This window comes from Plecotus auritus (assembly GCF_963455305.1).
Source record: "Plecotus auritus genome assembly, chromosome: 3".
Classification (NCBI taxonomy): Eukaryota; Metazoa; Chordata; class Mammalia; order Chiroptera; family Vespertilionidae; genus Plecotus; species Plecotus auritus.
Genome location: NC_137772.1, coordinates 18,918,468 through 18,943,965, shown reverse-complemented (window position 1 = coordinate 18,943,965; position 25,498 = coordinate 18,918,468). Strand labels below are relative to the sequence as shown.

Sequence of the window (25,498 nt, the reverse complement as noted above, 5' to 3'; positions counted from 1 at the left end):
CTGCATTTAGTATGTTACTACCCATCTCCTCCATGAAGGAAAGGGTTTTATCTGCGTCTCTTCACTATCCCCAGCACCCAGAACAGTCCCTTACACGCTACAGGTGTTCACTGAATATTTACTGTGTTAATGAACTGAAGTGTGCTGTGGAGACCTTGGTTCACAGAAAGGGGAATGGCCAATCAGTGATTAAGTGCCACTTCGGTTTCTGGGCACGCTGCATCGTGAGAGCATGGTGCCCGGGTCCCTTCTAGGGAGAAGGCAGGGTGACTGGTGCCGCAGCAGCTGTCTGGGTCGCATGAAGACCTAGGACTGTTCCTGCTCGGCTCAGCTCCAAGCTCTGCCTTGACTTCCAGCACCTGGGACTCCTCTGATGTCGGCTCCATCCCTGGGCACTCACGCTCACAGCCAGAGATTAGGCCATCCTGCCCAGACTAAAATAAGGAATAAACAGCTTCAAATTCTGGCTTTACTCTTGCCATGTCCCTCTAATTTGATGAGGCTATAGCTACATATGCTTATAATTTCTATGCTGTGGTCTTGGTTTATGTCCAGGGAATTTTCATGAGTTCTTAAAAAACCCCTCCCAGAACCACCCCTACTCCTAACACCCCTTTCTTTTCCTCCCCGCCCCTTCCCAATTACATTTGGATAATCAACAAGGAAAGCTGTGTAACTCTCATTCTTTGTAAGGAGTGATTAACAACTGCAGCATACCTGGGAAATGGGTCATTTTCAATCATTATTGTGTGTTCTGGATTCTCCGCCACAAGGCTGGATCATTAGCAAACCTCTAGTGCTGGGCAGACATAGCTTGTACCTGACTAAACACCATCCATCAAGGAAGACACTGAACAAATAAAAATACCAGTGACAGCTGCCCTCTGACAGTCGTACGTATGCCACTCGAACACCCACACCGGACTATGGAGCACCCTGAACAATGTCTCCCCTTTCTCGCTAAAACGAGTGTCCATGTCTCCTGCCTATTAGACTTTAAGCTCCTTTGGAGGACGGGCCTGGTTTTGCACATTTTAATATCTAGCATGTAGTAGATATGTAATACATGTGTGTTTTTTTTTAAAGAATAAAGAGCTTATTTACTTTTATAGTCACTGGTTTTCCTTTAGAAATAGCAAGTCAAAGAGGGTCAATGAAAAATCCTCAAAGACCTCTGGGCAGAGCAGGCCCAGGACTGCTGAAGGTTTGGAAGGACGGCATTCTGACGCTCCACATCAGAAGTGACAGCCAGCCTGCATAGAGGGTCTCATACCAGTTGTCACTCCTGCTTGTCATCTGTTCTGGTGCCACCATTCCATGGGGGAGGATAGCCCCTCCGGTGAACAGAAGGCCATGTGGTTGGCACCTACCCTTCATTTGTCTTTTTCTGAGACACTTGTTGGCTCTAAAAGGTTTCTATGATTTCATCAGCACCACTGTTTTCAGTTCTGATGTGCATTTCCCTAGGATTGCATAGCCTGAATAATTAGCTCTCTTAGAAGGAACCTGATCCAAGAGTCTAGAAGGAGCCTGAGTGAAGGATCCACACTGAACTGATCTAACCTCAGGTGGGTTGAGAGACTAGTCCAAACCCAACTACGGTGAGAATGAGTACAATTATCCACCCTCCTTCCTAAGCAGCCCCCCTCCTCCACTCTCCAGCCCCCAGAACAATCAATGCCTCCCCAGGAGATGCTACATCTTTACGAAGACCCTACAGTGCTTCATCAGCTGTGCTTCCTAAGGGGGGCAACCGCCAGCCCCTGGTAGCCACTGCCACCTCTAGATTTCTGGCACTGGCAGATCGTCAGTGGGGAAGGACAATTTGGAAAAATGTAGGTGAGCCTGATACAAATGAACAGCAGGATCTCTGAGGCTGGAACCTATGCCACTGCTTAATAATCATGTTTTCCCTTTGGCTACATACATGTTTCCAAAAGAATCCTTCCTCAGGCCCTGTGCCACCACCATCCTTAGCCAGCCCAAATCGCCAAATTCAAAGGTACTCTGTCCTCTTACTCACTGTCCTAGTGCAGTCGGCACTGCTGACCAAGCAGCTCAGCACTGCCTTGCCGGCTCCATGCCTCATCACCTCTGGCCACTCTTCTCTAGCTGTTCATCATCTCCTGACCCCGACATCTAGGTGAACCTCCAGGTTTTGTCCCGCTAACCTCTCTTCTAATGTCATTACTTTCTCAGCCATCAGCTTATCCTGAGGGCCAGATCTACATTTGAACATACATGTATGAACTCTTTGTGAGCTTCGGAAGGTCAAATTATCCTAGACAGCTCTACAAATACTGAGCAGCCTCTGAACATTGAGAGAAACACACAGTCACAAAAGAGGTGTGCACGTGAACAGTGCCTTCTGGAACTACACGATGCTACAGTGCTAGACCTATGTCACCTGGCAACGGAGGGACCCACAGGGCCAAATGATTAAGATTTTTTCTGAAGAAACAAGGGCTAAGGATCACACTTAAGTTTAAAAATGATGGGTGTATGGCCCTAGCCGGCTTGGTTCAGTGGATAGAGTGTCAGCCTGCGGACTGAAGAGTCCCAGGTTCAATTCTGGCCAAGGGCACATGCCTAGGTTGCGGGCTCCATCCCCAGTGGGGGGCGTGCAGGAGGCAGCCGATCAGTGATTCTCTCTCATCACTGATGTTTCTATCTCTCTCTTGTTCTCCCTTTCTCTCTTGAAATCAATAAAGAAATATATATTTTTAAAAAATGATGGGTGTATGGATATGGAGCATGAACTTAGAAAATCCTGGACCTAACAGATTTTATATATTAAATTTTATATATTAAATATACCTTGAAACTTAAAAGTGGTACTTTTAGGAAGAAAACATTTCCCCTAAACAGTGAACTTTTAGATTTCACAAAATAGTACAATATTATAAAGAATACTGGGGTATCTACCAGGGACTGCTAACTTTTCTTTCTGAGAAAGGACAGTTAAAATGCAATTGCCATTCACTAACACTGCCATTTCACTTAAAACAGGTACTTGAACATACACCCATAAGAAGCTAATTTCAGAATTAGAGACAAATAACATCAACTTTGTCTCGATTTCCTCTATCATAATAGAGAAGTGAAAAGTAGAACAGATGACCACTGGCCCAAGACACACACGGGTGGGGAAAAGTAGTTTTATGGTTGTGAATCCATGAAACACAGTTTACTCTTGTATTATTAATTATTGGGTTTTTTTCCATACAAACACCTGTAAACCTACTTTTGCCCACCTGGTATATGGGTGCCACTGATGTAGGTTTTGGTTAAGAGGTTAGCACAGTTTCCCAAAGTGTGATCTATGTAAAACATTAGTTTCCTAAGATTCAGTGTAAAAAAAAAAGGGGAGGGGGGTTCCCTAGTCTCAATTAATTTGAGAAAGACTGCATCCTAGAGTTCCCTAATCTTTTGGTAAAAAAGTCTGTTTAACTTTGTTTGACACTGGATAAACGTATGTTCTCCCCCTACAATGATCTCTAAGGACCAGTTCTTTGGCCACACTGAGAAATATGTTGGGACAGGTACAATTCTAACTTATTAAAGTTGATGTCTTAAGCAGAAATGTCACCCTCCAACTGACTTATTTTCACCACCAGAGAATGAATCCTGACTGCCGGGTAAGGGTCTACTGACTGGCCACTCTGGTAAATCTTTTGTGGATTTCCTATGCTCTCATCCCCATCACCAATCCCTTTCCTGGTTAGCCAGGCCCTTCCTTCAGAACAAAGAAGCCTTCTTTCTGACCTAAACGAGCTCTCAGGATGTGCCCCGGCTTAACATGAAGGTGACATAACCCACCCACTGAGACTTCAGGTCAACAGGGCACCTTTCCTACGGAAAATAAATTCCAGAGCTCTCCTTCCTCCTAAGAGGGCACTGACCCGATAAGGCCAGCTCCAGCATCTACCACTTCTCCAGTATTTTCCCTGTGAGTGAATCCAAGGCAACTAGAGGCCAGTTTTCCCCCATGAACCTCCTAACAGTCTCAGTGGCCTCACGTGATCTAACAAAAACACACCCAGTATTAACGGTGGGAGAAGAGCACCAGTTTAATTGGGAAGTATGTTTGCCTTAGAAGAGAAGCTTTCCAAGAAAAGGACCATGCCGCTAGTGTCAGCCTCAGGGACACAAGGACTGGCATTCCCAAGTCCATCCCTCGTCTCACTGTTCTTCCTGTTTTGTGAAGGAATGATCCAGACCAAGGGAAGGTTGGCCGTAGAACCCTACCATTTAAAAGACTCTACTTTAGGGCAGCCTCCCCAAATGCACACACCCAATTAGGGTTCAAAGCAACGGTGCTTTGTACTTAACCAAAATGCTGTCAAGATACTGAATTTAAACAGGCATTTAAAATTTTTATAGAAATTCGACATTCATAGAAAAAAAACCACTTGGCAGTTCTCTGAAGGTTAGGCCTAAGATAAAACAGCACTAAGATGACAATTGAGGACACTGTTTCCATCAAGATCAGAAGCTCTCAGGAAAGCCCAGCGCCTGCCTTCAGTACAAACATCAGGCATTTCAGAGACCAGAGCTGTGGAGGAGAGGTTGTTCCAGAACCCGGCCTCTGCTGCCCACCCACGTGCTAGATCCAGGCCAGCACAGAGACCACCTCCTGGCACATCCCCTCCCCTCAGACTGTCTGACCGACCCTCCCTAGGGCCCCACAGCTGCTCCTGGGACAGGCTCCTTTATCTGGGGGTGGTCGCACCAGTCCCCCCAAGATATCCACAGTCTTGCCATCATCCAAGACATGCCTCATATGTAAGTTCTCTTAATAAATTAGACACGCCCTAGCTGGTTTGGCTTAGTGGACAGCGTCTGCCTATGGACTGAAGGGTACCGGGTTCGATTCCAGTCAAGGGCACATGCCTGGGTTGTGGGTTCGATCCCCAGTGTGGGGTGTACAAGAGGTAACCAATCAATGATTCTCCCTCTCTGAAATCAATAAAAACATATTAGAAAAAAATTAGACACAATGCTGAAGTTGTCAGCTTCTTTCTTGGGTCTTGGCCTGGGGAGATTTTACACACATTATCTGAAGCTGTACTATCCATAGGTTCATGAAGGGAAGTTAATGCTGATAAAGTCTAAGACTCCCATGATGAATCACTGTAAAAAATATTTTTTTAATCCTCATCCGAGGATACCTTTTCCATTTATATTTTTAAAAGAGAGAGTGGAAGGAAGGGGGAGAAAGAAACATTGATTGGTTGTCTCCGGGGCTTGGTATCGAGCCTGCAACTGACTGGAATCGAACCCTGGGCCCTTCAGTCTGCAGGTTGATGCTCTAACCACTGAGAAACCGGATAGGGTTCACTGTGAATTTTATATGACTTATGCCTGTAACGTGAGGAGGATTTGTTTGGGGCTGGCAACAGGCGAACTACAATGACAGTGAAATCCCCTGACACCTGTCCTTCCGAACCAGCACTGATGAAGCGGGAGGCCAGGCTCAAGAGTTTTAGGTTAGACTCAGAGGAGCATCCCGACTTCTCCCTCGATCCCAGGGGGCAGTCGTGGAAGGAGCGCTGCCACGGCGTTCTCCCAGTGCGGGAGGTGTGGGAGCCCCAGGAGGGCGAGAGCTGCCCGTTTACTGACCGTCTACTATGTACCGGCACATGTCCCAGTTGACACTGAAAGCAAGTACTCACGTAGTATTCAGCAGAACTGACGGGACTTCCAGCCCTGAGAAGTAGCCTCGGAGGGAGGGAGCCAGCGCATCTGGAGAGAGATGTGGGAGAAGGCCGTAAACCAGGGCTCCCAGCTGCCCGTCACTGCTCAGAGTCAGTGTGTCCTGCTGGGCTCCACCCCTCCTCTGCTCCATGGAGGTGCTCACTCACACCTGCTCACGGCACTTCGCCCCAAAAAACTTTCTACATGCCTCTGTGAATGCAGAGGCTGAGCCTGCAGGAAAACACCCACCTCAAGGAGCCCTGATCCTCCTTTCAGAAATAAGAGGGTGCTGAGCTGAAGTCTGGCCCAGTGAGCCCCCTCCCCGCACTCAGCAGCGCCTGGGCTGCAGGACAGGCTGCTAATGGTTCCCTCAGAGCATGTGGATCTGCTCTGATGAGGAAGGGACAGGTCAGGTCACCATCGATCCAGTGGTCTGGTCAGGACTGCAGATTCTGTTCCTGTTCTTTTAGAAAAGGGGTCTGGCTTCTTGGCACTGTGGGGTGTCTGGCACCCTGTGCCCTCTGCTCAGAGGGACCCGTAGCGCCAATTCCATTAGGTTTCCAAAGGGGAAGGCCAGCCCCAAACAAATGGATCGAGTGAGGCTTTGTCCACTTGGCAGGATGTTCCTGGTCCTGTACTGAGGAAAATGTTAAAAAAACAAACAAAAGGGCAAGTGTGCTTGGGCTGTAACAAACGTCCATCTATTGGCCATGTCAGTTTTGTTCCTAAGCCTTGGACAGAGGGAAGAGGGGTCTGTTTGCTGCTGCTCCTCTGTTTGCACTGAGGAGGGACAGCCTTCCTTTCACCTGATGAGCAATGGCAAGCACTGCTGGTGGCAGGGCCAAGTATAACGTGGGGGGAGGGGGGCAAAGAAGAGGGCTGGGTGCCCCTTGGAGGTGACATCCTCCAATGTTACCTGGGTCTGGCCCAAACAGTTTCACCCGAAAAGGTTTCCAGAGTATAATGTGATGCTGGGAAGAATGGAACCCTGACAAGTCTGCAGTGGTTTAATAAAATGCATTTTGCACCAGAAACCCTTCTTCACATGGCATCTGATCTCCACACCATGGGCAGGTGCAGCAGCACTCTGGCTGACACGGGGTGCTGGGGGCTGGGGGGCAACGGCGGAAGCCAGGGGCTCCGCGGGATTGCTGAGACCTCCCGCCTCGTCTTCCCTGCTTCTACAGGCAGGAAAACCAGCTGAGTCCTGGGTATTCTCCACGATGTCCCATGGTCACCGGCCCAGTGGGCTCAGGCTCACCAGCTCTCCTGATTTTATTCTGAAGCTGGCTGGCTAGAATGGGTCCTAGCAAAGACCACAATAGTACCCCCACCTTTTGCCCTGGTCCCCACAAAGTCCCTGGCATTTCCTTCCACACTCCCACCCACAGGCCTCCCCCAGAGTGGTTATTTCCTGCCTGGCTGTCAGTGCTGCACTTGGGGACACTCTCCCAACCTGGGGCAGAGGCATCTGGTCTCACTCGGGAAGTGGACTTAAAAGCACTGTGGATGCATTTTCAGCTCTGCCTACACCTTGGGGAACCCCTCAGGCCAGCTGTGCTTAGAGATCCTTTGAGGGACCACAGCACATGGACTAGAAATCAGATTAGCAGTTCGACTGGGACCCCCGGGGCCCCATATTGTGAGAGCGCAGAGATCCATTCCTCAGGAGCCACCAGCAGGCACTGAAGCTCATGTAAGTCAGGGTCAGAGTCATTTCAACCCACAGAGCAATTAAGGGAATGAGGGACCAGAAACTTTGCATGTAGGTAGGCTAAAAAACATGTCATTTTGGGAATTTAGGGTTGTGTACAGAGCGAAGGAGGGAAACGAAGAGGGGCAATGTGGGAGGCAGGAGGACCAGAAGGGAGAGTAAGGGTAGACTACAAGGGAAGGGGGAGAGGGCAGAGGGGAGGAGAGGAAGACAGAGACACAAAGAAAAAACGCATACCTACCCATGGCTTATGGCTCTGTGCATCTGAATCCACTTGCTCACTAAGCAAAGGGCAGAGCTGGAGCTGCCTTCCTGAGACAGGTGGTAAAGGGTGGGACGGGACACAGCCCTGAGGCAGGTGAAGGGCTGGGAACCTAAACACAGTGGAAGGGGGAGGGGTCTGTGTGCACCTGGGTTGGGGGAGCACATGTGACGACTGGTGCTGCCTGGGTGTGGGCCCAGGGTGCCGACCCACGAGGCCAAGACACGCTGGTGCTTCACAGAGGAGACAGGAGCCGCAGAGTGGATGGCATGACCGTTTCAGTGCAGGTGGCTGCGGGAAGGGAGCCCTCATCTCCACGCACCCACTCCAGCCTGACAGCCTCTTGCACTCTGGTCCCTTCCACCCACACGGCACCGCATTCATTCTCAGACACACTGGCCTTACAGTTGTGGGACCAGCGCTACGTCAGCCTGGTCTGGAAGCCCTGAGCCCTCCAGGGTGACAAGGAGGCTGCTTCGAGCTGTGGGGTTCAGGGAAAGCTGTGCTCAGCAGACTGAGGTGAAGTTGGCCTGCTGGCCGTTTCTCAGGGGCATGTGGAGGCGAAGGAGTAAAGACAGGTCTTGAAATTCATCACTCTTGTGCCGCAGGCTCTTCTCACCACCCAAGCCTGCCTCCTCTTCCACCTTCCAGCAGAGGGCAGTGTCCCCAGGGCCGACATCAATGTTTCAGAGGCAGCAAGGCTCAAGGGGAGAAATTGGGTGCGGGCCCTGACCTAGATGAACAAGCTGTTCTGTGCTACTCACTGCTGTCCCCGGGGGGGAAAAAAGGTTTAACCCTTACACCCACTTGGGCTGCTTGTTCTGCTGTGGTTTCGGCCCCAGGTTGCTTGTGGCCACTGCTGCCCATTGTCTAGGGGCTGCTTTAGGTGCACCACAAACACTGGGGACACCCACACTTCCCTGACTCCTGCTCCGCGGACAGTTCAGCAGGGACTGAGTCTACATGGTTGACCTTCCATGCACAGCAATGGTCAGTCTGCAGAAACACTCCCACTCACAATCCTGCATACGCTTCCAGGGGCTTCAGAAGTCCTTGTAAGAACCTCTAACGTAATATCTATAGCCCACACTAGCATTGAGTATTCCCTCTGTGCCAGAGACTAAGCACATCTCCAGGTTGTGACATCCCTAAGTGAATAAGCGGCATGAAGGTCCTGGGACACTTCTCCACTAGAACTCAATGCAACAGCAGTCATTACCAGTACAATCCAGGAGCCACGCTGCTTGGGTTCTACCATCACATTCCTCAGAAATGCTCCTCTAGAACGGGCACACAGGGGTCTCCCACGCCTCGGCGTGTACCAGCTCCTGTGACTGGTAAAAGGAGAGCACCCAGCAAAAAAATAAAAAAATAAAAATAACTAGGCAAAAATAAAGTGGAATGCTAGGAAAAGTAGCAAGTACCCATAAAAATAATTTCCATCCTCTTCCATTTATAGATAAGGACACCAAGGCCCAGAGGACTAAATACATACAGATGTCACTTTCCCAATAGTGCTGCCAAGGACAGGAAGACCCTGGCTGGCCTCCAGGGGGAGCCCCTGCCAGTCCCCCACCCCCACCCCGCCACAGGGGTCACTGTTTGCACTCTACTGTCCCCTCTCCAGTGACTGACTCCCATCGTCACACTTGCCTTTAGAGATAATCACCAGAAGTGCTTCCCAGGTACTGGGCACCATTACGGTAGCCATTATTAATAAATACCCCTGGCTTTGCCATCTTCTCTGTGGCTCTCACAGTGTGGTACGCAGACCATCAGCATCACCCGAGAACATGTCAGAAATGCAGAAACTCTAGGGTTGTGGTCCAAGCACCTGCATTTAACAAGCTCCCCAGGACAACGATGCCTGTGCTCCAGACTGAGACTGTTCATGAATGAGGTTGACAAACGTGTGGCCGGAAGCCGACCAGAAGAGATGCTGTGCTGTCAAACAGGTTTGGGAGAAACAGTCTCCCCTCAGCAGGTCCAACACACACTGCACAGTAAAGGCTGACAGTTCCACAATAAAGAAACTGGTCTGACGTGCGCGAACCCTGGGTTCTCCCAGTTTATCTGACCACAGCATCTTTTTACTGTGTGACAGCTAGTAGTAACCGTGGGCGTTGAGACATGTTGGCCTGGAAGGCCCCTTCTGGTGGTGGCATTTGGTGGATCCTAACGACACTAATTAGAGCTGGAAGGTCCCCAGCCGGCCGGCGCCCTGGATGTCCAATCTGTAAGGCACTTCCCTTCCCTTGTGCAGATGCTGTACCTGCATGCTCACTTCCCCTGCTCCCCATTCAGAACCAAGCTCGTGGGCCCTGAGACTGCTAAGGGTTGGAGCCCACTGCTGCAGCCACTCACACTCAGCCAACTCTGCCCTCCCTCAGCTTAGGCACTGTCGCTGTTGAGCACCACAAATGAAGCCCGTCAGCCCCACAGCGAACTCTGCCCAAGGTTGTCGGGCTGAGGGAAAGGCCACCAAGACAGATGTATACATACTCTGATCCAAGAAACTCCGCTCACCAAACAGACTGATGATTTGTAATACAATAAAGATGAAACATTTTGTGGGACTAATTATAGGGTTCGTTTAAATAGCAACCCTCCCCATTTTTAATACAGCATTCACCCAACTGGAAGAACACTTTGGGAATTTGTTTCAAGAAATGAGGCCCACTGACGATCACTCTGTAAGGGAACTTCCAACCCAACCCCATTTCCCTCTGCCCCTTTCCTAACAGACACGGAGGGCATGCAATGCAATCAGCATTCTTCACTCCTTGTCTGGCATGTAATAGTCCTTGCCTCGGGCAATTAAATGGGTTGCCACTGTCTAAGGCATATTGTCACGTCTTACATGAATTCGTTCAAAAGTTATCTGCCATCTTATCCCCGGCTAACTACACACAAGGCCACGCTGTAGCCCAGCCCCGGGCTCCTGCCAACCTCCCTGTCTAAATGGTGGGACATTGCTGAGGTCTGAGCCTGGGCAGGAGCAAGATCTAGACCCCAAATGCGAGGCCTAGGCCTGTGAGCACCTGCTGAGACCAGTGAGGCTTGCCTTAATTAAACATAAGCCCTCAGGGATAACTTTCTCTTCTGGGCTTTTAGACTCTAACCCTGTCGGTCCTGAGCACAAGCCAGGCTCTTATTTCCAAACAGGCATGTGAAATGTGCTCAGACATCCCAGAAGTTCATGTAAGACGCCGCTTGGGTCGAGGCACCCAAGCATGTAACACCCTGTGTCAGATAAAGTCCATCGTGGTTGCCTGTCATCCATATTTAATTGTGTCAGTCTGTTAATTTTTAACTATGTTTGAGATTGAGGACCATTAGAGGTCTCCAGGAGCTGAGCTCGGTGAAGCGAGAAGAACTTCGAGCTGAGTAGCTGAGGCTTGAAGCTGGGGTGTCCCACTTTCCCACCCTTCACCGAGCCTGGGCTTTCCCCACCAGCAGCACAGAGCCTGAATAAAACATGATCCCATTTGGAGCTGATTTTCCTTTTGCCCCTGTCACAACTGGTTATCTTCAGGAAAAGTTCACTTTCTTTTTATGAAGGATATGTTTTATCATTGCAAAGTTTCTTTGCAGCTTTGGTTTTGTTGCCAAAGCAGTTAGCATGCTACCTGGGTGCCTATTCCTATGAAACGAGGCCTAAAACCCTCTGCCTTGAGCCAGCGCCTCCCCTCCACACACACCATAGCCACAGGCACCATCAAGTTCTGACAAAAAGAAGAGCGATTTTAATCATTACTAGACTACGTCAAGCATTGTACTCTTTCCCACAAAATAACCCCCTGAAGTAGGTGTTCATTCTTTCTTACAGATGAGGAAACCGAAGCTCAGAGAAATGTAAAAAAGCCTGCTACAACCCCAAAGTTAGCAGAATAAGTGGAAAACCTCATTAAAACGGGGCTTTTTGAAGTAAAGGGCTGCAACCCTATGAGCTTTGCACTGGGCCCGCTGAGCTACCGTGACGCTCAGACCTGCCTCCATCTGTCAGAGGCAGGCTCACCAATGTACTTACTTGCAGGCGTGACTCACTGAGACTCAGAGATGGGCTTTTATGGCCAATGAGGTCAGGGAACAGACCAAGGATCTAAGGAGCTTAGCCTCACAAAGGACAAAGTGGAACCTGCTCAAGAAACCTGGAAAACAGTGCACCGATGGAGGCCACCCTGATGCCATCAGGGGAGGTCCACTTTGAGCTATTCTCGCACCTTGGGATCAGCGACTCTGGACAGGGCATGCCCCAGGGGACTGACTCGTTTTAGAACAGGAACTGCCAAAGGCTGCCCAGTATGGGCAAGTCTGGCCTCAGTAGCCGCAGCTCTGCCAAAGGCACGACTCCAACACTGGAAGGATGCGAGGCCAGCGAGGCAGGGCTGATGCCGATGTCTCTCACTTTCTTAGTTCTCCAAATACCAAGCAGAGGGGATGGACAGGCTGAGAAGGTATTTGCTGGACTAGGAGTGAGATCCTCTGGGGTTCAGCCACAGGACCGTGAGGAGAATTACAAGGCACAAGATGTAACTCCACCCACCTGGAAATGAGGCTGGTGGAGTCCTAGCAAGGGGGGAGGGGGGCGCGGGGCGTGGGAGGAGGAGTAACTGCAGGAAGAACAAGCCAGAAAGCCCAGGGAGGAAGGTGGCGACCTGCCGGCTTTCTCTAATCCGGCCTCTGATAGAAAAGCAAGATAAGGCAGCAGCTGGAAAGTTCAGGGCCAGCGGGTGTGAGTAAAGCAAAATACACCAACTGCTTGGTCTCTGGGATGTCAGCTGTTTCCTGTTCTTGATCCATTTCCTGCCGGAGCATTTTCTTCGGGCAGGCACGTGGGGCCTGGCTGTGGGGACACTCCCCCGTGGGACAAGTCCTCCTGTAGGTGCCACACTCAGCAGCAAGCACACTGCTGGCTGGGGGCAGACACCTCCTCGTCTTGCTTCGTCCCTGTCATTCTTCCCACCTCTCGTCTTCCTCTGGGCAAGGCCTCTGGAGCCGGGCTGGTGCTGTCGAGGTGTGCGGAGTGTCCTCAGTGTTGAACTAGCACAGCCTCGTGGTGCTGGTCCTAGGTTCCCTTCTCTTCGTTGAAAATTCGCACGCTCCCTAAAGGCTAATGTTACTAAGCCCTTATGAGCCAGGCACTCTTTCAAGAGTCTCGCATGAGGGCTCCTCATTCCCACTGATGGGAACTCTGAGGCTAAGGCACCTGCTCAGTCAGGTCACAGAGCTGACCAACTGCAGGGCTTGGGGCTGACAGGCAGCTCCGCAGCCCGCAGCAGGGCGCCAGGAAAGGCCAGGGGCTCTGGGCTCCTACTGACTGGGAGGCGCCCCGCCCTGAGCTCACACTGCCTGGCCGACCTGCCCCGCCTCCTAGGGGAGTTAAGGCAGATGCTCCTGGATGACCAGACACTGGACAATATCGGACACTAGACAAAGCTGGCACCTTCAGGAACACCAAAAGGTGCTTTCTCCTCGCAGTCTGACCTTCAGAGCTGCAGGTTTAGATAGAAAGTAATGTCAGAGGATTCCTAGTTTCATGTATGTCTGAACCACGGAAAGCCTCGAGTAGAACAGCCCCCAGGCTCCTTCAGAGCTGTGGTCACCAGTCAGTGCCAAGCCCCGGGTGGCAAGAGGACCACACCCCTTTGGGAAAGCCAGGCCTTAAGGACGAGGACACAGGGATTCAGGGCTGATGCCACCTATGATGCTCATAAGTAAGGCCCAGACCTCAGGACTCCTCCCTCACCTTTGGGAGGCTGTTGGCTGGAAGTGCTGAACTCTCCTGGCTCCCAGGGACAGCTTTATTGACGGGTCCCCCTGCAGGACCAGCCACCGTCACAGCATTGGATACTGCCTCTGAACAGGAGGGGGAGCTGGAAAACGAGAGTCCTTCTGTGAGTGCCAACAGGTGTGGGGCTACGGTGCATACCAGTAGCTGCCAGGCCGCCGGGCTGTGTGCTCACCCAAGGCCACTCACACCTGCCCTGCTCCCTGCCTCTCTCAAGACACTCCTTGCTCGTGGTCTCTGTGCTTAACTTACATCCCATCCCAAACCAGACATTCTTGTGTCTTCTTTACCTCTGTATTCTCTACAGGGCACAGTTAGTGACAGAGAAGATGCTTAATAACATTTGTGTTTTTCAAAAACAGTTTTAAAGGGCAGTGCTCAGAAGTCTGCAGTGCTGCTGAGTAAACGCCGGGACACAGTGGTGGTGGTGGGGCACCCCGCGTCAGGCCACCGCATGCCATGCCTGGGCCCTCTCTCCCCCACGATCTCACCTCCCTATTCGCTGTGTCTCTTTTCCCATGGTCCATTTTTGTATTTATTTTGGATTTAACCTTTCAATTTTTTCCAGTGTGTCACAAGGGATTTCCCAAGGGGCATGTCTTGCCCCTGGGAAGTCTGTGTTGTGATTTTAAAACCTTTATGTGCAGGTGACGTGTCCGAGTCCAGAGCCATGGAACAGCCTGTGAAATCTGCTGCTGCTCAGGCAGAGGGGCCACGGGAGCACAAACAGGCACCAGCACTGCTTTCTCAGCCCCTTACCCGCCAAAGGTCTGGCCCAAGAGCATGCCCCTGGCTAGGGTACGTGGCATTGTTTCTGGAATGTGGTGAGGACTGTGTTTTATTGACTTTCTTGCTGCCCCATCAGCAACAAGACTAAGAGTGAAATTGAACCCAGACGACACACTGCGATGTGTGATCACGAGGTGACAGGAGAAGCCGGACGTCCTCTGCAGAGTATCGTGTTCCTGGAAGCCATGGATGAAGCCTCCCTCGCCTGTTCAATGACTCACAAAATGTAGCAAATAAATTTCAAATACCAATGACCTTGAAAGTAAACAGGATGATCACGTCTAAAAATATTAATGATCTTCTCAGAAGTCAAATGTTTGCTGCACCAAGTAACTTTTCATCTCAATAAAAATAAAGCAATACTGAGGCCTACAATCCTACCACCATATCCAGTGATTCTTTAGGAACAGGATTTGATGTCAATTTAAGAGATGGAGACACCAGACCATGAACTGAAGGTGCACAGAACTAGATGTGTGATGCGACTCCTTTTCCTTGACAACTCCCGTCTCCTGGGTCCTCCTCCTGGACCAGGGTGGATAACTGGAAAACACATTGCTTGCTTCAAATAGGCTTCCACCAGCTACACATACCATCCTGCTGAAGCCAGGTCTCCCGACAGATGTGACCCCTGATGCTCGAATGGGAATCTTCCAATACACAGCTCTTGAGGGTTCGGAGCCCGAGAAGATGGAAGAGGCGGCAGTGAGGCCCCAGCTCTGGGCTGCCTCACCTCCAGAGGCTCCGAGTCCTCCTCCCGCAGAATGTACACTTAGAGTCACTGGGCCCACTTCTCCCACAATCTCAGCCGGAAGTAACATCTTAGTTCCAAAATCCCATCATCATGAAAACAAAACGCTGCAGTCTACTTGAGATTGTTTTTGCTCTGATTACAATTTTTATTGAATTTTCTCAAACGTTACCAGGAAGTAGTTTGGGGGGGGGGGGGGGGAGGATTGCTAACAAGCGAATTCAGCCTGGGAGCTCCCTCTGCTGGTCTGCAGTAGGCTGACACGTTACAAACACATTCCCAGAGACAAATCTAATTTGCTGGAGAAGTGGACAAAAGACAGGTGTGCTGGGCTTTGCCTCAGGACAGAAACACTAGAAGAAAAAAAAAATCCATGTCTCAAAACAGAGCACAACATTGCTGAGAAAAGCAAAATAATTTAAAGGCTTCTCCAAAGACATATAATAAATCTCCAAAACAAAACAGAATTATCAACTAAGAGGATGCTCCGTGTTGCTTTCCCACTGCTCTACCTCCAGGTAATAACAACTCTCTTAGGCCCTTTGGTGAAGCTTAAGTTCTGATTCCCTTGTCTTTGCCTTCGAGTCTCTTCTTATAGGCTTCTTATCTACTTAGAGGAGAAAGATCCAAGGAGTCACCGGAGTGAGGCTTTTTAAAAATTCCATCAGAGAGTAAGTCTGGTGAGCCAGCACTGTGGCATGGAAAGAGCCAGGCCGGGAGTCAGGTGACCTGGCTCTCGTCATGGCAGAGCCACTCGTGATTTTGGGTAACTCTCCATCTTCTCCGGTCTGTTTCCTCATCTGTAAAATGGTCAGACCAGGTGAGCTGTAAAACCTCTGCCAGTTTGTTCTATGATGCTCGTATTGGACAAAGACATTTAAATGACCATGTCTGTTCAGGAGTCTTTAGGATACAGAGCCCACGCTCGCACTGGGAATGACTTGGAACAAGAAATGGGACTGAGCGCAGGACCTCTCTGGTACCGGATCAGAGTTCCACCACCCCTAGGGCCGATGTGGCAGAGCCAAGGGGATTCCAGGTTGGGCAGGTCTCCAGATCAAGGAAGAACTCACAGGGAAGGTGCTGCCTGGGCAATATATCCTATGAAGTCAAAGGGTTGAGTCCATCTAATTTTGGCACTTCCTCTCCCATCCTTTCTCACAATGGCCTGGGCTTTCTAATCTCTTATGGCTCTTGAGTGCCTTTTCTCACCATATCTCCAGGTACTATTTTTCATTTCATCTGTTACATGAATGAAGGAAGGGAAAATTACCCGGATGCCATGGCCAAAAGCCACTATTCCCAGTCCTTTCTGGCCACTGTCAATCCCTGCTTGTCCAGAGCAATGGTGAAAAGCTTTGGTGCTGATTAACCAAAGCCATGGATATTCAGACGACCATGCGAACTTGGCACTATTTCATGGTATTTATTAACACTTGCCTCAATTGTCAACTGATCCATATTCTAGGCAATCTAGCAAGAGAAAGAGGAGACACATCCGCAGATGGTAGGGGTGGGGTGCATGGGGACAAACAGAGGGGGCACTTTTCCCGTCATCTACAAGTGATCTCCAAGCCCACTCCGAGCAGGATGATGACTCAGCAGAAGATACCCACAGGTTTATGTTCTACCCCTCCTTCCTCTACCTGCCTTCTCCAGGTGACCAAGCACAGACATGGACAAAAGGTGGAAAAAGCAGCAGAAAGCACAGCTAATCTAGAAAAGGGGAATTAGTCTCAGAATAATCCTGTTACTTTATTTTCTGGACCAAGTGCCATCTGCGTTTTTCTTCACTACTTTCTGCCTTCTCCTGCCAGCACAGAGGGTAACCACTGCCTAGACTCCCAGGCTGTCTCTCAGCTCGCCTGCACGAGGCCCGGGAAGCCGGGTTGTCAGCGCACGCAGGAAGCACTTAAGAGCTTAGCTGAAAGAATGGAAGGATGGTCAGCTGACAGCACGCCTGGCCCCACGGCCTGTGGGAACCTTCGCTGGGACTGCTTGTAGGGTCTTACACAATACGGTGAGTTCTGTACAACACAGAAGGTTTCAGTCGGAAGGAAGAGTATTCTGGGAAGCTGTTTATTTCATCCAGCCTTGGAAATACACACTAAGCAAAACAGACAAACAAAAACCCCTGTCCAAGCCAACATGTCTTAAAAAGCCAGGCCTTCCTGCTTTTAGAGGAGTTACACATGCAGTAGTAGACAAGTGAAACCTTGACTCTCCTATCTTTCTTGCTACTGATCATCACCATGAATCGTAATACTGATTATTACTACTTGCACTAAAAGCTTTTCTTTCCAAGGGGAGAGAAAGGGTTGGTAGGTAGACAGTAATCTTTGTAAAGAAACAAGGCAGTTTATAAATCTCAGGCTATTCTTAACTTAAAAAAAAAAAAAAAATGGTCAGAACAAAGGCCTCTACTTTGACCTGCAATTACATTCTAGACACTATTTTGTTCTTTCTTTTCTTCAGGATTTCCTGAAAATGGGAAAAAGAAACCCTTAATTTCTTCTGTAACATATTCCTGGAAGCTCCCAACTTCCCCTTTGGTCACTAGCTCTCAGAGAACACGAGAGAAAAATCTCCCATCACGCAGAAACACACGCAGACACATAACTCCTACGACAAGCGCACACCTCCCCTGCAGCTCTTCCACACGACAAGGCACACACACATCTATGCTCTGGTGACACCTCTAGCTGGCTGGGAGCTGGGGAGGTCACCTGGGCCCAGTCCCTTGTGGGTGACATGAGGGTGAGATCATTAAGGAAGAGAGAGGTGTTGTTTGGGCAAACATCAGGCAGTGGGTGATATCATTGCTGTCAGATGGTCCTCGTAAGTCCTGGAGGAGTGTCAGCTTGATTTAGAGGGGATCAGTAGTCTCTCAAAGGTGGATCTGTTAGCTGGTAGGTGTTAGTTGTATGGTGTGCTCTGGGAACCAGGTTTGAAAGGACTGGTGGAGGAGTGAGTGAAGTCGTGGCCGATGGGTATAAATTACCTGGGCATGCAGTGAAGCGGGATAGGTGAAAGCAGGAGGAGGTAGAGCAGGCGCTAACTCCGCTGGGTACAGAGGGTACGGGGCCCACACTTCAGGGCTACTGGGGTAAAGTGCAGGCACTGTGAGCTCATCTGCAAGAAAAGAATAAGGGGAGAGTTAGTGGTTACCAAACAGCTGGTTTTAAATCAGAACAAAACACCCAATAACCCAGAGCCCCAATCCATGTCAGAAGTCAAATTACTCTCATTCTTTTAATAACCTGCTGGCTTTGGCCTGCAAACTCTAAGCCAGGGAATGGGAAACACACAACAAGAGAAAGCAACACGCTTCGGCTGCGGGCGCCTGCTGAGAGGCCGGGCAGGCTCTGCCTGGGGCACTCTGATGTCTTTCCAACCGGAGCTGGGGGACCCAGAGCAGTGGGGATTTCCTGTATAAACAGTGAATGTGGTCCTCTCAGGGAAGGAGGAAGAAAAAGAACCAGTAGGAGATATCTCTTGAAAACCGCTGAGAGCCTTTGGGAGAACAATGCCTTCCTGGCACGACCCCAAAAGACTGGAAGAACTGAAGAACTTGTCTGCTTATCAGTATAATTAATAGACAAATAAATTATGCTCATCAAGCATTTCACATTTGGCGCTTAGAAGGGTAGGACCAGATGTTGTACCTACACAGCGTTTAAGTTGTTAAAAATTCAGAGAATGGAAGTGGAAAGCCTTGAGTATCCTGATTAAAGTTAAGCTCCACAAAGATGCAAATATGAACATTCACAAATGCCATTTACACCGACTATATTTATTTTCTAGGGAAAAAAGTGAATCAAGCTGCAACTGACTGGTCTAAACCATCCTCATGCAGCTCCGTTTCCACTCGGGTCAAGCTGCAGTTTTCCAGACTCAAGGGTAAGTGCCTGGGCCTCAGAATGCACCAGGCAGCAACCCATTAAAGTAACAGCAAACACCTGAGGGAGCACCCGGGCAAAGGCAGAAGGAACATCAGTCAATAGTTATGAATCTGGACCCTGTGAAGCAGCAACCTCAACGTGTGCTTTTACCACCTGTCAAATCTGAACTAAAGTAGGTCAAGGATGCTGCCCAGACCTGCTCAGGGAAAGGTGGCTGATAAAGCCATCAGTGACCCCACCATTCAGCACTTTCCAGGTCTACAGTGCGTGTGATCCAAGGAGAAGAGTCACTGCCCTCCCTCCCCCCATCTCAGAGGCCACCCAGCCTGCTCATCCCAGGTCTCCCTCATCCTCGCCACCCCCAAACTCTGGCTCTGAGTGGGTTTTCAGTATGGGAAGGGGCTAGAAACAAAACTGCTTGCTGAGTTTGAGCTGGTGACTGCTCTATGGAGCTACCAGAAAGCAGCTGAGCCTGTGGGTGCATGTGCACCTGGTGGGTGGGGGGTGGGCAAGGCTTTCCACAGCCAGCCACATGGCAAGGGCTTCTGCCAGGATGATGGAGCCCAGAGCTGACTGATGACTGTCCATTCAGAGAGCAGCATGGGGATCCCAACACTCTGTGCTGTATAGGGGGGCTGGCCAGCTGGCTTCCCCACTTCCTCTACCTGACGCCCTTCCTCAGGCTTGGTGATGGGAACATGACTGCCTGTGTCTAGGCTGGAGAGCCTAGGCCCAGAGAGCGGAGTGATTGTTATTACTGAGGGAGGCAAAGAGTAGCGTCACAGCCACTTTAAAAAGATCAGGTGGACACCAGTTCTAGGGCGTAGGTGTGTATAGTTTCTGTAAGGAAATTCCTCCAAGGGGGCAGTTTGAGGGAATGCTACCAGACCTTGTTTCCTGTCTCGAGGAGACCATATGATTCCCATTGGAGCTGCTCCTGTGGGAGCCCCGCTCGTGGAAGCTCAGTGCTGCTAGAACTAATGCCCAAACTGAAAAGACCATTCTCAGGAACAACGTGCTATTATTGTTGGTACTTTAGCTACCATGCTATTTTAAGATATTTGGAGTCTTTCTGAAAAGTCAAGAGCGTCTCAAGCCGGGCACACTCAGTTTCTCAGCCATGCTCTCAGCCCCGCTGGGACAGCCGGAGTGACCACCACCACAGGGGCTGTGCTGGGCCGGGACCGGCCGAGTGCGGGCTTTTACCTGATCAATGGGTGCTTCCTTTAGAGGGTTTTAAAACAAATGTCTTTTAACATATCTGATCCTAAAGAGAGAACTAATGAAGATGAGGGGAGTCAGCGTTTTAGGCTCAGCCTGACTGATGGAGTTAATGATTGCCAGACACTGCCATTTTCATCCTAAAGCATCACCACCCATTGGGTCTCTACTGATGCTCAGAGACGATTCACTGAATAACATTTGCACAAAACCTAGCCCGGCAGAATGGGGATTTGGAGGCCAACCCAAAGCTGCTGAGTAATGGGATAGTTGGGTAGTGAAGCAGAGGCCTAAGAGATTAGGGTGAACTCACACATGGTAAATCTCTTGAAACATCCCGTCATGTCTCCCTTCTCTTGTGAAGGAAGCACAAGGAGTTACTGTAAATGTCCAGAGACAAGTAGCACACAGGGGGGTGATCAGGAGGAGGATGTGCTCAAAATGAGTCAATGGAGATGTCTGAGCTGAGCTGGTGACCACTGGGAGAGGAGAGGAGTGAGGATAACTCCAAACAAGTTTTCAAGGATCTGGGTCTTACTCAAGTCTGCACCCCTGGGTCAGCTGAGACTGGTATGTAGTGTGTAATGCTGCTTGTTTATTGAATAGTATCCAATGGAAATCATAAAAAGTTTAAAGATATACCACTGCTTTCTTTGTTAAAGGAACTTCGAAAATATCCATAGAAACCAGATCACTATATCTAAAACTTCTCAATCCTTGCAGTATTTCTCGCTCTCTCTCTCAAACAAAAGAGCAAAAGGAAGCTCAACTCAGAGCAAATGTTAAGAGCAGTAATTTTCAAAGTTAAAAATAAAAGCCATGGACCCCTTTTCTCGAACTAATTTTCCCGAACCCCTTTTAAATAAAAGTGCAGCTATTGTGGTTCACTTGGTGGTGGAGGGAGACTGAAGACCTCAACCCCTGTGACAGTCCCTGAGGTACCAGGTTCCAGAGAACACCATCTGAAAGCTGCTCTGACAGCAGCTCTCACCCAGGGACAAGTTTTTAAAGTAAGCTCCTCTTCAAAAACCTTTGAGGTCTGCGCTCATTCCTGCCGCCCCTGGGAGGGAGGGCCATGAGCAGCCAGTGCAGGGGAAAGACACAAAGGAGGATGAAACAACTGGGATTGGAACAAACAGGTCTCCTGCCTGACATGGACTCAGAGCCCGAAGTCCCTTGCAGCCCATGGAGACCTCGAGTGAGCTTTTATGGCCTCACGAAGGTCAGAAAGATCTGACCCAGGAAATAAATATAACAGGTAAAATAACATAAAAAGGTAAATAAACCAGTTGGAGTTACTTCCTTCCCCCTCCACACTCCCAAGGCCTAACCGTACCTTCCTGTCTGCACTCCGGCACCACAGTGCTCTTCAGTGGTCGGGGACCAGCAGCAGCCCCGGGAGCCTGGTAGCAAGGACGCCCCTGGTTCCACCCAGACCCACTGAATCAGAAAGTCTGCTCTCCAAGGGACTTTGAATAAGACTTTAGTTTGGGAAGCAGCACTGTAAGTTATTATCTTACTTTTCTTATTGTATTATTAGCTGATTGAGCACAAACTGTTACACATTTGCTTTCAAAAAGCTTAGTTTAGTACCTGTTGAATGAATGAATAGAATGCTGCAGGAGAGAAAATGCAAAGGAAAGCAATAATCCTGGACTTGTTTTGTGAGAGAAGCTAGCTGGAGGTCTAGAACAGACCCAGCAGTACACCCCTTGCTTGGCTCAGAGCCACTGTGACAGAGCAACAGAGGACACTGGGGCAGCCCGACACGGTCTGGACTGCACCTCCAGGAAAGCAGCCCTCATGGACAGACAGCTACATTTCAGTATGAGGCTGAGGACTCTGAAAACCCATTCCTCCCCTTTGATGAAAGAGGGTAGTAAGCTGAATGAGCTTTTTGCACTTGTATATTCCTTTTGGTTGCTAATGTGGTCTTGAGAAAATTCTAATGTTTGGAGACAGGTTTTCCACAGCAGGAGCCCATCATATGGGTACCCAACTGAAGGAGTAGCAGCAGCAGGGAGCAACCTGGCTCAAGGGGGTTCAACCTTCCTTACTCACTGTCCATCCTGCTCAAACTTAACAAAATGGGGAAGCTGCTCTGGCTGCTGTGGCTCAATTTGGTTGCAGTGTTGTCCCATACACCGAAAGACTGCAGGTTCGATTCCTGGTCCAGGCACATATTCAGGTTGTGGGTTAGGTCCTGGGTCAGGGCGCATACAAGAGGCAATGATGTTTCTCTGTCACATCAATGTCCTGTCCCTCCCCTCTGTTTCCTCCTTCTTTAAAAAAAAAAAAAAAAGAAAAAGAAAAGAAAAAAAAAAAGAAGAGAAGGTTTGCTTCCCTGGCCCTACTGTGATGAAATGGGGTTCAGGGAGGGGATAAGATTCCTCCTGAGAGGAATGTTGACTACCCTACTACAAGGTGAGCTAGGCCCCAGGGAGCCAAAAGAGATCAACAGGCCAGGGCTTTCCCCTTGCACCAGATCCAGCTATATCCTTTCTCCTTGTGCACCTAAGGATAATGTTACTAAGGGCTCACAATATTACAACTGAATAGGCTTTTCTCTTAGCATAAACATATGCAACCAAGAGAGCTCACACTGGATTCGGACAAACAAGAACTAAAACTTCTCCACCCCCCATCCCTTCGAAAGAAAGAGGTGCAGTCTTGAGGAAGGTTTAAACCCAGGAATTCATGAAGGTCATCTAGTCTGCCTGTTACTTTATTTTTATTTTTTTTTAAAATATATTTTATTGGTATTTCACAGAGAGGAAGGGAGAGGGATAGAGAGCTAGAAACATCGATGAGAGAGAAACATCGATCAGCTGCCTCCTGCACACCCCCCACTGAGGATGTGCCCACAACCAAGGTACATGCCCTTGACCGGAATCGAACCCGGGACCTTTCAGTCCGCAGGCCGACGCTCTATCCACTGAGCCAAACCGGTTTCGGCTGCCTGTTACTTTAGACGAGGAAACAAAAATGCAAAAGGTGAAGCACCAGTTGAAGATCACACTGAAACAGATAAAGATGAAGGACTCTTAGAAACAGCAGGAAAAGTCCACTCTTAGTGGACTTCATCTGAGTGTAGTTGAACATAAGGTCCAAGAACTTCAAATCAATCCTGTATTTCTTCTGCTCATTGGAAATACTGCACAGCAATCTCATGGTCAACATGTCTGAAACTAAACACACTCCCTCCAGTGGCCTGTCCTCCTTGGTTCCCGATTTCAGCCAAAGATGCCACTCAGTTACCCATGCAAGAGACCTGGTGGTCACCCGATTCTCCCTCAAATTCAATCCTTTACCAAGGTCCTAGGTAATCTAGCTCCTCATCCACTTGATCGTCTCCCTGACTGGACTACTGAAAAGGCCTCCTGATACTACACTGGCCACTACACTACAACTTTTAAAATACACAAGTCAGTAATGTCACTCGCCCACTTAAAACCTTTTTGGGATTTCTTTGCTGGTTGGATAGTGCCTGAACTCAACATATCACAGCCTAGAAAACCCCACAGGACCTGGCCTGCCTGTCTTTCCAGCCCCACTCTCACCCAGTTCTCTCTCAAGGTCTAGATCATTTGCATTGCTTGACTACACCTGGTCCTCTCCCACTTTTAGGCCTTGAACACACACTTGTTCCCTCTGCCTGGGGTGTTCTTCTCTCCTCCTTTCACCTGGCTTAACTCTTACTCATTCTTCAAAGGACCCCTCCCAACTACTTGGGTGGTGGAGAGGAAGCACCTTCTCTGTTCTGCTGTACCTTGCACCTCCCACTCACAGCAGCAACCTCCAGGATTTAACTTCTTATTCTTTGCTCACCCCAGAGCCTAGCACCGTGTATAGCACAGAAAATAGCAAGAAATCACCCATTTGCTCTTCTTGAAAAAATGAATGAGGAAAAAAAAATATGCTTCCATATTGCCCTTCAGAGGAGGAAATGATAAAACTGTAGGTTAATTCAATTCTGTGCGGGAGAGAAATATGCACAGAAAGAGCAAGAACATGAGACATGTAGATGCTATTCTTAAATAAGATTACATTCCTACCCTGGTTTAATAACGCCTTATATTTGCATACATTTTTATACACAGCCAAGAACTCGCACATCCATTATCATTTGGGAACCTCATTAAAAGCGGGGACTTGGCAGCAATGGGTTCTCATGTTAACAATGAGAAAACAATCTCTCCAAGGTCTCATAGCTAACTTGCAGTGTCTGAACTGGAATCAGAACCCAAGCCTCAGGTTCCCCCCTACGCACCATCCCGCCCTCCCTGCAGTGGGGATGGATGCCCCATCACTGGAGTTGGTGGCCAGCTCCAGGAGCATAGGTGGTCTGTCTCTAGCTTTTGTCTACTCAATGTACTAGAATAAACCCAGGGACAGAGTCCTACAGGGCAGCTTGCCTGACAGATGCAGAATATGGCCAGAAAAAACAGCAATCAACATGGAAAGCTCATATAGGATGACAAATTTCATTTTTTTATGAGGAAAAATAAATTTTGAAATAAGAAAAATAAATCAAGGATTCTGTTAAGCAATCAGCTCCCACTTACATACCTTACTTAGCAAGTAGTTGATCCATGTCTGTTAGGAGCCATTCGAGGCCTATTTGGGGATTGTCGTTAGGGCATGCTCTTATGGTGTTACAACTAAGAATGTACATGGGCCATGCCCAGCTTTGTGGCCCAGCACAGTGCGCTGGCTTCTGCAGTGGGTTAAACAGCGTCCTCCCGAAATTCACATTTACCTAGGACCTCAGAATGTAATCTTTTTTGAAAACAGGAATTTTGCTGGTGTAATTATTTAAGTATCTCGAGATGAAATCATTCTAGATTTAGGATAGGCCAGTGGTCGGCAAACTCATTAGTCAACAGAGCCAAATATCAACAGTACAACGACTGAAATTTCTTTTGGGAGCCAAATTTTTTAAACTTAAACTTCTTCTAACGCCACTTCTTCAAAATAGATTTGCCCAGGCCGTGGTATTTTGTGGAAGAGCCACACTCAAGGGGCCAAAGAGCCGCATGTGGCTCGCGAGCCACAGTTTGCAGACCACTGGGACAGGCCTACAGAGAGGCATGGGATAGTTTCTCCCTCAGAGCCTCCAAAAATAAATACTATTTGACAACTTGATTTCAGACTTCTGGCTTCCTAAACTGCGAGAAAATAGATGTATGTTGTTTTCAGTCAACGAGTTGGTGGTAATTTGTTGGAAAACTACAGTTCCCATAGAAGGTCACACACCTCTGCTGGTTCCCCAAGAAGATAAGTATAGAGGAAGATGCAAAATCTTTGGCAAAAAGCTCAAAGAACATGCTCAGCACCAACTAGCACAAATTACAACTGGAATTTTTGTGTT

The 25,498-nt window shown here is 49.0% G+C and overlaps 1 protein-coding gene across 5 annotated transcripts in view; it reads right to left on the bottom strand.

The window, feature by feature from the left end:
• Window positions 1–25,498, bottom strand: part of RBPMS (RNA binding protein, mRNA processing factor) — a 175,757-nt gene that overhangs the window by 12,158 nt on the left and 138,101 nt on the right. For 3 of the 5 annotated variants that reach the window (XM_080658959.1, XM_080658958.1, XM_080658960.1), the window contains exons 6-7: window positions 18,006–18,136; window positions 5,676–5,745 (exon numbers count right to left, since the gene is read on the bottom strand). In XM_080658959.1, coding sequence (XP_080515085.1) covers window positions 5,683–5,745; window positions 18,006–18,136 — 194 coding nt within the window. In that variant the 3' untranslated portion in view covers window positions 5,676–5,682. Of the gene's footprint in view, window positions 1–5,675; window positions 5,746–7,652; window positions 7,724–14,494; window positions 15,358–18,005; window positions 18,137–25,498 lie in introns of those variants that run through there. The other 2 variants (XM_080658961.1, XM_080658957.1) reach the window with 2 other exon arrangements.